Raw genomic sequence first — 13,916 nt, forward strand, 5'->3', positions numbered from 1 at the left:
ATTAGTCTAAAAAACACAAAATAATAAATGTTGGAGAGGCTGTGGAGAGATTGGAACACTTCTATACTGCTGGTGGGAACGTCAAATGGTACAACTACTTTGGAAATCGATTTGGCATTTCCTTAAAAGGCTAGAAATAGAACTACCATATGATCCAGCAATCCCACTCCTTGGAATATATCCTAGAGAAATAAGAGCCTTTACATGAACAGATATATGCACACCCATGTTTATTGCAGCACTGTTTACAATAGTAAAAAGATGGAAGCAACCAAGGTGTCCATCAACGGATGAATGGAGAAATAAATTATGGTATACTCACACAATGGAATACTACGCATCGATAAAGAACAGTGAGGAATCTGTGAAACATTTCATAACATGGAGGAACCTGGAAGGCATTATGCTGAGTGAAATAAGTCAGTTGCAAAAGGACAAATATTGTATAAGACCACTATTATAAGAACTTGAGAGATAGTTTAAACTGAGGAGAAAATATTCTTTTGTGGTTACAAGAGAAGGGGAGGGAGGGAGGGTGGGAGAGGGCATTCACTAATTGGATAATAGATAAGAACTACTTTAGGTGAAGGGAAAGACAGTGCACAATAGAGGGGAGGTCAGCACAATTGGACTCAACCAAAAGCAAAGAAATTTCCTGAATAAACTGAATGCTTCGAAGGCCAGCATAGCAGGGACAGGGGTCTGGGGACCATGGTTTCAGGGGACATCTAAGTCAATTGGCATAATAAAGTCTATTAAGAAAACATTCTGCATACCACTTTGAAGAGTGATGTCTGGGGTCTTAAAAGCTAGCAAGCAGCCATCTAAGATGCATCAGTTGGTCTCAACCCACCTGGAGCAAAGCAGAATGAAGAACACCAAGGACACAAGGCGATTATGAGCCCAAGAGACAGAAAGGGCCACGTGAACCAGAGACTACATCATCCTGAGGCCAGAAGAACTAGATGGTGCCCGGCGGCTACAACCAATGACTGCCCTGACAGACAACACAACAGAGAATCCCTGAGGGAGCAGGAGAGCAGTGGGATGCAGACCCCAAATTCTCATAAGACCAGACTTAATGGTCTGACTGAGACTGGAAGGACCCCGGTGGTCATGGCCCCCAGACCTTCTGTTGGCCTAGGACAGGAACCATTCCTGAAGCCAACTCTTCAGACATGGATTGGACTAGACAATGGGTTGGAGAGGGATGCTGGTGAGGAGTGAGCTTCTTGGATCAGGTGGACACTTGAGACTATGTTGGTATCTCCTGTCTGGAGGGGAGATGAGAGGGTGGACGGGGTTAGAAGCTGGCGAAATGGGCACGAAAACCGAGAGTGGAGGGAGAGAGCGGGCTGTCTCATTAGGGGGAGAGTAATTGGGAGTGTGTAGCAAGGTGTATATGGGTTTTTGTGTGAAAGACTGACTTGATTTGTAAACTTTCACTTAAGGCACAACAAAAATTATTAAAAAAAAAGAATATGTATTCTGCAGTTTTTGGATGCTTTTATATACTCTTTTATATACTGATATGTCCATTAAATCAAGTTTGTTCATTGTGTTCAAATCTTCCATGTCCTTACTGATTTTTGGCTGCTGGACCTATCAGTTACTGAGAGATGGCAAAAAATATAACCTTATTATGGATTTGCCAGTTTCTCTTTGTGTTGTTGTTAGGTGCCATCAGGTTGGTTCCAACTCATAGCATCCCCATGTAAAACAGAATGAAAAACTGCCTGGTCCTGCACCATCCTCACAATCGTTGCTCTGCTTGAGCCCATTGTTGCAACCACTGTGTCAATCCATCTTGTTGAGGGTCTTCCTCTTTTGCTGACCCTCCACTTGACCAAGCATCATGTCCTTCTTCAGGGACTGATCCCTCCTGACAACATGTCCGAGATACATGAGACGAAGTCTTGCCATCTGTGCATCTTAGGAGCACTCTGGCTGTACTTCTTCCAAGATAGATCCGTTTACTCTTCTGGCAGTCCATGGTGTATTCAATATTCTTTGCCAACACCAGAATTCAAAGGTGTCAATTCTTCTTCAGTCTTCCTTATTCATCGTCCAGCTTTCACGTGCATGTGAGCCAAATTAAAATACCGTGGCTTGGGTCAGGCACACCTTAGTCCTCAGTTCTGTTAATTTTTGCTTTATGTCTTTTAAGCCATAATTATTAGGCGCACTAAAATATCGACTTATTGTATCATCTGGTGAATTGAATCTGTAATCACTACAAAGTAGCTATTTTATTTCCAGTTATGCTTTTTTACCTTGAAATCTGTGTTGTCTAATACTAACAAAGCCGTAACAATCATCTCTTCTTGTTAACATGGTACATTTTTACTCTCCTTTGGCTCTCAAAAAAAATTGCTTATTTCATATAAGTGAGAACATACAATATTTGTGCTTTTGCAAGTGACTTATTTCACACAGCGAGATGTGTTCAAGGTTTAGCCGTGTAGTGGCATGCATTGGGACTTCATTCCTCTTTATGGCTGAGTAGTATGCCTCTCAAACTTTCTGTATCCTTGTTTTAGATGTGTCTCTTGTCAACAGCAGGTAGTTGGTTTCTGGTTTTTTTAATCTAGTCTGATCCAATTTTATCCAATCTTTGTCTTTTAATTGAAGCATTTAGTCCATATACAATTAATGTATATTCTGATATATTTGGATTAAAAACAATTATATTATTATGTGCTTGTCTATATGTTCTATGTTCCTTTTTCTCTCCTTTTTTTTTTTTTTGGCCTTCATTTTCTACCCTCTTTGAAGTTATGTATTATTTTTCTATTTTTTATTGTGAATCTTAAAAATTATAGTATGCATCCTCAACTTATGAAAATCTAATCAGTACATTTACCTTTCTCTCAGAAAACGTAAGAAAATTTTAGAACCTTTAGCTCCACATATTCCCCTACTAACTCCTATGTTATTATTGTCACTTATTTTATTTTAAAATTCTACAGTCAATGTCCTTCTAGATGGATTTACCCCTTTCTTTGTTCTCTGTTACTTTACTTATCTGGTTTGTTGGCAGTAAACACTCCGTTTTTGTTTATCTAATATCTTTAACCTTATTTTTTGCTCCAGATAATTTTTTTTCCCAAGCCAAACTGTATCAAGCTTTATTAAAGATACTTTTTATAAACGATCATGTATTTCAGGCAGGACATGGGCAGACAATCATCGATAGTATACAACAACTTTCAAACTCCCTTCTTCAATAGACCTCAAAAATCAGAAAGCCACTATAAAACCCAATGAATTCTTCATCTGATGCTCTGAACAGAGAAAGTTTAGAGTGAGGGTTGACATTTCACATTTAACATGTTGTTATAACAGCGTTTCACAAGCCGACCCTGACTTTCAGAAAAACGAAATGAAAATGGCAGAAGTATCAGTCTGAAGATCCACAATCTAAAAAAGGGAACCATTGTTATTTTGAGGGATGCCATTGAGATGGCATTCCTGGGAAGTCCACATTGCCTGACATGCTTGTAATTAATTTTGGGGGGTCAGATCCCAATAGGTCTCCGAGGTTATGGGAGTCAAGTCTATGTTGAAGGCAGAGAGGGAGAAGAGGACATGGGGCCGTAAAAACAAATTTTAGTTTTTCCACACCAAAAGGCATTTGTGCCAAGGTGGCAAATGTGTGCCAACATCAAGGACTCCCTCCTCCTGGGAACCAAGAGGAAATCTCCCAAAACTCCACATCAATCCAGCTTCGGAGAAATTCTCTTAGTGTCATCTGCCCCTTCCCCAAAAAACAATAAAAAAGTAAATAAAATTCTGCGTTTTTATAAAACTTGATAAAAATAGTATTTCAAACTGTACAGTCACCAGAATTACACAGTTACCAAAAGTGCACACGCTTCACTGGCATCTCCAGCACCTTCGGCTTTCTGTGCCTGGTCTGTTTGGGCATCTCCATTTTCTGCAGGGTCATTCCCATTCTGGCCAGCATCAGCTTTCCGCTTTTTCCCTTTGAGTACCTTCTCTTCTTTCTTTGCAAGGGCGTTTTTAGTCTTCAGAGCCCTGGTGGTGCAGTGGCTAAGAGCTACAGCTGCTTACTAAAAGGTCGTCAGTTCAAATTCACCAGCCATCCTTGGAAACCCTTTGGGGCAGTTCTACTCTGTCCTACAGGGTCGCTGTAAATCGGAATCGACTCCATTGCAACAGGTTTTCAGGCTTCAGGCTCTGGCTTTGGAGGAACAGGTTTAGCAGATAACCTTGCAGGTCTCCTTTGTGGTTTCTCCTTCACTTTGGCTTTATCTCCCTTAGCATCCTCTTCAGCTATTCTCTTGGGCATAGTGGTGATGGCAGCGGACACAGGCACCAGGCGTGGGGATGAAGCAGCACAAGAGCTTTCGTGGATCCAGGGGTTGGTCTGTCCCCTCTTCACACTGCTCCTGTCTAGATAATTTTTAAACTTAAAAATAATTCAATAATCCTCGGAATATACCCTAGAGAAATAAGAGCCTTCGCACGAACAGATATATGCACACCCATGTTTATTGCAGCTCTGTTTACAATAGCAAAAAGCTGGAAGCAACAAGGTGTCCATCAACGGATGAATGGGTAAATAAATTATGGTATATTCACACAATGGAATACTACACATCGATAAAGAGCAGTGACGAATCTGTGAAACATTTCATAACATGGAGGAACCTGGAAGGCATTATGCTCAGTGAAATTAGTCAGAGGCAAAAGGACAAATATTGTATAAGACCACTATTATAAGATCTTGAGAAATGGTATAAATTGAGAAGAACACATACTTTTGTGGTTACGAGGTGGGGAGGGAGGGAGGGTGGGAGAGGGTTATTTACTGATTAGTTAGTAGATAAGAACTACTTAAGGTGAAGGGAAGGACAATACTCAATACAGGGAAGGTCAGCTCAACTGGACTGGACCAAAAGCAAAGAAGTTTCCGGGATAAACTGAATGCTTCAAAGGTCAGCGGAGCAAGGGCGGGGGTTTGGGGACTATGGCTTAAGGGGACTTCTAAGTCAATTGGCAAAATAATTCTATTATGAAAACATTCTGCAGCCCACTTTGAAATGAGGCGTCTGGGGTCTTAAATGCTAACCAGCAGCCATCTAAGATGCATCAATTGGTCTCAACCCACCTGGATCAAAGGAGCATGAAGAACACCAAGGTCACACAATAACTATGAGCCCAAGAGACAGAAAGAGCCACAAGAACCAGAGACTTACATCGTCCTGAGACCAGAGGAACTAGATGGTGCCCGGCCACAACCAATGACTTCCCTGACAGGGAGCACAACAGAGAACCCCTGAGGGAGCAGGAGATCAGTGGGATGCAGACCCCAAATTCTCATAAAAAGACCAGACTTAATGCTCTGACTGAGACTAGAGGAATCCTAGCGTTCATGGTCCCCAAATCTTCTGTTGGCCCAGGACAGGAACCATTCCTGAAGACAACTCATCAGACATGGATTGGACTGGACAATGGGTTGGAGAGAGATGCTGGTGAAGAGTGAGCTACTTGTACCAGGTGGACACTTGAGACTGTGTTGGCATCTCCTGTCCAGAGGGGAGATAGGAGGGTAGAGAGGGTTAGAAACTGGCAAAATTGTCACGAAAGGAGAGACTGGAAGGGCTGACTCATTAGGGGGAGATTAAGTGGGAGTATGGAGTAAGGTGTATATAAGCTTATATGTGTCAGACTGACTTGATTTGTAAACGTTCACTTACAGCTCAATAAAAATTATTAAAAAAAATAATTCAATAAGATAAATGTAATTAACATCATTGAATTGTACACTTATAATAATTAAAAATACTAACTTTGAACAGAAAGAAACTTCTAAGAATAAAACAAAGAACTTGTTTTCCTGAACCATCTGGAAATAAGAAGGAGCCCCCAAAATCTAGGTGGTTGGCATAATGAAGGCTTCCTGCCAAAGATGTAGGCCAGACTCCATTTCTGCTGTTTACTGCGCTTTTTGAGCTGATTCTAAAGTCAGCTAGCCAGAATACCTCAGGAAGCCTTCGGGCTCCCCTCCCCTCCCTTCCTCTCACAGCATGCTCTCAGGAAAACTATTCACTCAGGCTGGCCCCCAAAATATCCATAGATTAGCAAGATGTTAACTGACTCAAACTTTAAGGTTAACAAAACGATGCTTGGGATCTCATAATTGTCTGGTGTTTGTTAAAGTATGATTTCGTAAATGTCAACCAATCAGAATTTTTTTCCTTGTAAGTTCCTGAATTTTCTGTCCTTAAACTGAAGAATTCCTTTTGTCAGAGTACTTTTGTGAATCCTCACGAAGTGCTGCCCTGTCTGGATTGCTCTGTTCCTTCAATAAAACTCTTTGCTTTAATTTTAACAGAAACTCCAGTTTACTCTCTGACACCACCACACCTACACAATTTAGTGTATAATTCCTACAGAGACACTCCTACAGAACTACCATACAACCTTCAGAATTAGGAAATTAACATCAATTATTAGATGGCAATAATGTTATTAAAAAAAAAAGACCTGTTGCAATCAGGTCGATTCTGACTCATAGTGACATTACAGGACAGAGTAGAACTGCTCCATAGGGTTTCCAAGGAGCAGCTGGTGGATTTGAACTGCAGACCTTTTGGTTAGCAGCTGAGTTCCTAATCACCGTGCCACCAGGGTTCCAATAATATTATTACCATCTAATTCAGAGACCCATTCAAGTTTCAGCAATTGTTCCGATAATATCCTCTGGAGAGCAAAAGGTTCAATTCACATCACATTTTGCATTAAATCGACAAGTCTCTTTTGTCTCCTTCAGTCTGGAACAGTTTCTCAGACTCTCCTTGTCTTCCATGACCTTGAAACTTTTGAAGATTACAAGACAGTTACTTTGTGAATTTTCTTCCTTATGAGTTTATCTGATGTTTCCTCATGGTTTTAGCTTCACGTTTTGTGTTTTTGGCAGGAATGCTACAGAAGTAATGCTGTGTTCTTCTCATTGTATCCTCTCACATGATACATGATCTACATTTGTGTTATTACTGGTGATATTAACTTTCGATTTAGGAAATAATATTGGAGCCATTATTGCTTGTCCTAGAATGTGAACCAGCTGGAGCCGGACTCACAAGGACCCACAAGGACACATCAACTACACCCTGAGGTATACGGACAATAGCTAGGACAATCTTGGAAAACATCTTTTAGAGAATTTTTCACATAAATAAACCATAAACAGCACAAAAGACCCACATACTTTCTACTCTTATCTTTCTCTGTTAGCATTTAGTGAATAGTAAAATTTGTTAGACCAATGAAGACCCTCTTGATTGTTCTTACAGAAACATGTACCAATGATTATTAAGAAAGACAATTCGAAATGTAGAATCACAGTGACTTAACACTTTCTAGCCAGTCTGTGAAAAAGGTGAAGCTTTCAGTGAATTTGCCCATTTTGTAATGTTAGTACATACTGGTCATCCTGTAACATTGTTCGGACATGGCTGTGGCAGCATGCTTGTCTATTTTCCCACTTTTGCTTATTTTGTAATATTCCTTGGACTTGCACAGACATGGCTCTAGCAGCGTGCTTGTCCATTTTTCCATTTTTGTCTATTCTGTAATTTCCTTGGATTCAGGCAGACACGGCTCTGGCAGCATGCTTGTCCGTTTCCAACTTTTGCCTCTTTCAATATACGCCGAATAAAACTTTTCTTTTTACTTTATTAAACTTTGTGGTATTTTTACCCTAGAACACTTAGATCACTTGATTAACGTGATATAACCATGATTTTACTTTAGTCCCTCAATTCCAATCTAGTTTTATATCTTTCCATATTTATATCTTTCACTCCAACAGTGAGAGCCCTGGTAGTGCAGTGGTTAAGGGCTCAGCTGCCAACGAAAAGTTTGGCAGTTCGAATCCACCAGCCACTCCTTGGAAAGCTGATGGGGCAGTTCTGGGATGGTGACAAACAGGAAACTCTACCACACCCACTAAAGATATTTTTGAGTTGTTTTCCAGCTTCCAACCTTCCTGGAAAATTTCCACCTGGGTGTTAGAGACTGGTGGCTCAAACCAGTTAAGATCAGCTACGGCCTGCACGCATGCGCAGGGAAGCTTCTCAGGTTCTTAAGATGACCTATCTGGAATAAAAAAAAAAGTGCCATTAAAAGACTGGAAGGAACCAAAGCGCTGCAGTGCAAAACTAAGGCAAAACATTCAGATGCAAGAGGTCCGACACCAGCATCCAGCCCAGAGACCTTCCCGTGCCCTGCTGTTAATTATGCATATGATTCCCCAGAAATTTTAATGAATATGTATAACTTCTTTATTCAGCTGCCCCATAAATGTGTAGCACACCCCTGGAGCGGGGAGCCTGATCTGAGAAAACCTCCTGACTCTTTGCTTGCCGGCTCACAGTAAAAGTTGCTTTCGATTCCCCAAAGGCCAGTATCTTGATCACCGGCTTTCCTTGCACGCCGGGCAAGGCCCACATTTGGCCCGCTCATAGCGCTAGCGCTACTCTGTCCGACAGGGTCGCTATAAGTCAGAATTGATTCAATGGCAACGGGTTTGTTTTTTTGTTGTTGTTTTTCTCCAATAGTGAGAACCTTGCCTCCCATTATTCTCAATACGTTTACTCATTGATCAGTCTGTTCCCCTTTCCCCATACATAACCAGTCTCCTGCCACTGCCCTCATCCTATACCTTCCCTCCTCCAACAGCTGTGTGCATATCCTCCTAACCCCACTCAGCTTCAGTACCCCACACTGGGCTGCCCCTGCACCACTAACATCCCTCACCCCAAGTGTGTGCTTTCCTCACCCTACTCAGGCTTTGACACTTCATGCTGGAATGCCGCTGCGACAGCTTGCACCCCCACCCCTTCCCTTGTTCAAGTGCTCTCCTCACCCCACTCGGGCTCTGACTCACGTGCCAGGTCATTTCTACGGCCTCCCCCTCCCCCCAACGTAGATACCTAGCTTGCCTAGCCCCACCTAATGACTTTTGGACTAAATCTCCTCTTCACTTGTACAGGATATTCTTCACCTCTTCTGGGCCAGTTTTATCTAGGTAGCAATGCCAACTAGAAGAACAGGTAAAGCTGCAAGGATACGCAAATGCCCAATCACCTTGACCTGAGTCAGGACAGACCTGCAGAAATAAAAGTTCTCGAGCACAAAGACCTGGGTTCAGTATTTATACAATATTAAAACCTCTCTTTCTTCTTTTCCCTTTCTTGGCTTCACCCAGGTTCCTGCCTGGTACCTTGCTCAGGTTGGTCTGTCCTGTCATTACAATGGGGAAAGCTGGATGCTTCCTGTTATAACCTGTTGATACCAATTTCTGCCAAGGGGATCTTAATCTTTCCTCATTTTTCTTAACTCTGGGTTCCACTTTCTGGCAAAGGCCTCTTTTCCTTAGTTTTTTGTTTTTTTTTTTAAGTTATATCTATTAATTTCTAAGACATTATTAGACCTTTTATATCTTATTTTCTAAGGACCATCCTCGTTGCATTTCTGCTAAGACCGATTTTTTCGTTCTTTTGGCAGTCCATAGTATAGTCAATATTCTTCACCAACACCATAGTTTGAACCAGAATGTTCTTTAGAAGCAAGGATGTCAAGACTTCAACTCACTTACTTTGGGCACATCATCAGGAAAGATCAATCTCTCAACCTTAACTAACAACAACAGCATCTTATTTTACTCCTTGTAAAGAGGCAGAAAGAAAATAACCTGGGTTCCTAACATGCTAGTTTTTAATTCCAGTGCCTTCTCCTCACCATGACATACTCCAGAATCTTCCTGTAAATTCTACTTTGGCTTGTGCTAGCTCCAATGGGTTTCTGTTGCTTTGCGCAAGGAGCTGTGACTAGGACATTGATCTATCTGCAAAGCTGAGTTCATCTAGTCAAAACCATCTTTATCTAAAACCAGCACTACAAATGCTTTGTGATGGTCCAGCCAGAACTTAAGCACTGAGAAGCGCCTCTTTCTACAGCAAACTCAGGTTCTACCTAAATTCAGTATTCTCTGCCAAAAAACTGGCCTGTGCTGTGCATAATCTCCGTGTGTTTGGAGAAGCTGATTCAGTCTTGTAGGTAGGGGGCTGGTGGATTTTGCCACAACATATATGCTGTGCATATTGCACTGTGATGGACCCTGTTCATTCTGATTATCTCTCTGATTGTTCATTTGGCAGCACCTAAGATGCATATTGACTGAGCATCAGAGTACAGGCTTCCATGTTAGGTGCAGTCCCAGCCAAGGAAGCCACCTTGCTCAGAATTTGCTCAGTGATCGTGTTACCAGAATAAGGTTTTCGCCTCTCACTGGTCAAGAATGAGCAGGTAAGACATCTAGAGTCTTCCACATGAGCAAAGCTTTACTGAAAAGGCTTGCAAGTGGAGAAGAGGGGAACATAGAGCAACGCTTACCCCCATCTCACAGAACAAAAGACCCGCGTGGGTTTTTAAAAGTTCTTGGGCTGGGGGTGGGGAAAGGTTCCTGTTTATTCACAGACATAGGCAGGGTTATGTTAACTACAGTGTGTGCGCAGCAGCTTTCCAAGATGGCTCCTGTCCCAGAGGTCTCTGGGATTCGTAGCAGGACTTATTATGAGGTGCCGCACCTGCGCAGTCTCCCAGCTGCTGCTGCAGTCCCTCACTGCCTCTGGTGGAAGGTCACAGAAGGGTCACAGGTGGACGTTCTGCACATGTCCCTGGGGCTGGTTTTCTCCAGCTGCATCTGAAAGACAACTTTAAAGAAGTTTGTGGGCTATTTTCTGATACCCTGCCCCATTGTTCTGGGGAATGGCTTTGTTTCTGCACCCTGACCCATTTCTTGTTACTTTGTTTGCAGATTTGGGGATCCTCTGTTCCCTGTCTTAACCGGGCATTGCTCAAATTGCTGCCCCCTGAGGGAGTTTGCTTCAAATTGCACTGCTGTGTTACCTTAACTTATTCAACAGTTCAGAAACCTAAAAAATGATTCTGAAATCTTACCCTTGAATGTTTTATCTTACCCATTTTTATTCCTCTTAGAATTTATGTCCTCACTTCGCAAGTGTAAGAATGATTGTTCTGGCTGCCTGAACTGCACGATCTGCTGGGGGCTGGAGGCCCCAGCTGTGCTTTCTCTGCCTCTGACACCTCCCTTGGCAGTAAACAGAAGTCTATCAGGCTTTCCCTAATGATTCCTACAGCAATGGGCATCGGTGCAGCTCATTAATAATGGCACTAGCACCATGGGCTACAGGGAACAAATGTCTATTTGGTTCTAGAAAATGAGCCAATTTCATCATTAGACACTGGCCAGAGTGATGTGAAAAGAAGCCAAGTATAGAAAGAGAATCTTATTTTGCTGAAGACTCCATTGATTCTTGGTCTCCTTTGAAGGAGCTGCAGCCTCAGGGGAGAGGTAGGGAAATCACACCCATGCCTCAGGATGGAAAAACAAATGCCTGGCAAACCTCCCTCTGCAATTCTCCTTGACCTTTCCAGGTCTTTCTCAAGGTGGTGCTGCTAAACTGCTGGCATTTCCACTGTATCTGTGGAAGAAGGTTGCAATGCAATATTTTGGCTTAGTTTCACTGATTTATTGAGTAGTCGCCATGGGTGAGGCACTGTTCTAAGTGCTTTATGTGTTCCAAGTACATTTAATCAGCACACTGATATGCTTATTATCCTCATTTTTCAGATGGGGAAAATGAGGCTCAGAAAGGCCAAGCACCATGCCCAACACACCATCTCTAAATTGTGATGCAACTGGATTCGAACACAGGACAGGCTCCACAGTACGCAGCCTTAACGTCTAGGATGTATTTCAAGTGATCATGAACAGCAAGCACTAAGCAACATTTATGAAGTGTCTTCCTTCCAATGTACAAAACATTTTCAAATACATTGTCTCATTTTCTCCGTAGTTTAATACTTTTCTAATCTGGAAAGCTGGGAGCACGGTGCCTCAAATTACCTCTTAATGCATAAGAGAGGAGACAAATTTGGGACAGAACAAGGAAGAAATTAATTTTATAATCAGTGTTGGTTCATCTGAGAAATGGAGGGGAAGGGACACGAGTTAGAGCTAAAGAGGTTCCTTACTTTAGCCTTCTTGGTTTACCTGACTTTGTAAATCTGTGATCCCAGAAAAAACAACCAAAAGATTACATTCCAGGCCCTCATGGCTTCTTCTGTGACCAGGAACTACATTCCCATCAGATTTTTAAAAAGCCTCCCAGGCACATACACACATAGTTCCTAATTTCAGCTCCGCTTTAAGTCCTTCTGCAGTTTCCCAACACTAGGCTGAAGATGAACGCTTCCCCACACCCCTTCTCACATCCCCTAAAGGCAATCCTCCTCCTGTCAGTGTTTAAACAGAGGTTCCAGTGCAGAAGAAACCAGGGAGGCAGTAACACCTGGAACAGTTACATGCCTCGATTTTTTTCCTGCCCTGATATCACCCTGTTTTTGCAGACTTTTTGTCCCCCCTTCTCTTAGCCTATAGCTTTTCATGCTTATAAAGCCGTTGACACTGATAAAGTCAGCCACAGAAAACAATACTCATCCTTCTAGTGTTCTATCTCGCGGAAAAAATGAGTGGTGCTCTTGGAAGCCATCGCAGGTGTCCTTTCTGCGGCCCCTCCTCTTTCTCTTCTCTAAACCATCCTTGGAAGAACCCACACTTACAAATGCTGAACAGGGGTGGGGGGAGTTTAAAAAATTACGGGAAGAATTCTCCAAACAGAAGCCCAATTCTGGGCACCAAGGGGAGAAGGTAATAAAGAAGGTGGAAAAATAGGCTCCACAGTGGCCTGTGTGTGCAAGAAAGGGCCCCACTGACTCCCTGTGGCTGAGACCCCTCCTGAGGGTAGTGCGTGGAGAAATGCATGGCTGAGGGTGAAGCCTGATAAAGGAAATGCAGTTCTGAAACATAAAAGAAGCCAGAAAAACAGCATTACTTGGCTACTCTAGATGCCTGGGGATGTAGAGTCACAAGGTGTGCATACCACCCATTTTAATGCACAGCCCAGGACACTTAGGCATCAGGGTAGGGGCAGGACAAAAAAACAGAATCCATTCAGCACTCAGTTATGGAAGGACAAGTCTGGCTATTGTTTTCTTTTTTTGAACTAATCAGACTGAGCTTTTTCTAGAAAAGTATATAAACAAAACAAAACAAAAAAACCCAAACCCATTCCTGTGGAGTTGATTCCGACTCATAGTGACCCTACAGGACAGAGCACAACTGCCCCATACAATCCCCAAGCAGCGCCTGGTGGATTCAAACTGCTGACCTTTTGGTTAGCAGCTGAAGCGCTTAACCACTACTCTCACCAGGGTTTCCAGAAAAGTATATAAGAATATTTACTGATCTGGAAAAAAAAATGGTCACAATAATTGCTTAAACAAACAACCCAAAAAAGTAATTTCTTCAAAAAGTTCTTTCCTTAAATAGAATCCAACTGGGATGGTTCAAGAAACTTCAATGAAGGAACTATTAATAGAAGTTTAGCAGGGTAAAGAGGTCCCTAGGTGGTACAAACAGATGGTACATGTGGCTGCTAACTGAAAGGTTGGTGGTTCAAGTCCACCCAGAGGTGCCTTAGAAGAAAGGCCTAGGGATCTACTTCAGAAAAACTAGTCATTGAAAACCCTATGGAGCACAGTTCTACTCTGACATACATGGGGTCACCATGAGTCTGAATCCACTGGACGGTAACTGGATAATGGCTGGTCAAGGTAAAGGAAAAACAAGCAAACAAAAACCTGTTGGGGCACCCAGGGGCTGGCAACTGTAGAAAGCTACTACCATCTGAAGGCTTGAAGGGAGGGGAGAGAGAGAAAATGAAATTCCTGAAGCCTGCTGGGAGCTGGACTCTGAGGAGGAACCACTGCCTGAAAACATACCCCAGGGCAGGGAGGGA

General features: G+C 42.5%; 1 protein-coding gene across 1 annotated transcript; it reads right to left on the bottom strand.

Moving 5' to 3' along the window:
- Positions 1 to 3,596: 3,596 nt before the first annotated feature.
- On the bottom strand, positions 3,597 to 4,312 carry LOC135232548 (non-histone chromosomal protein HMG-17-like). The gene is made up of 2 exons (XM_064291941.1): positions 4,193 to 4,312; positions 3,597 to 4,028 (listed from the first exon to the last, which is right to left on the bottom strand). Exons 1-2 carry the CDS (start codon positions 4,310 to 4,312, stop codon positions 3,849 to 3,851), a joined length of 300 nt encoding a protein of 99 aa, XP_064148011.1. The 3' UTR covers positions 3,597 to 3,848.
- Between the last annotated feature and the right edge of the window lie 9,604 nt (positions 4,313 to 13,916).

This window comes from Loxodonta africana, chromosome 10 (genome assembly GCF_030014295.1).
Source record: "Loxodonta africana isolate mLoxAfr1 chromosome 10, mLoxAfr1.hap2, whole genome shotgun sequence".
NCBI lineage: Eukaryota > Metazoa > Chordata > Mammalia > Proboscidea > Elephantidae > Loxodonta > Loxodonta africana.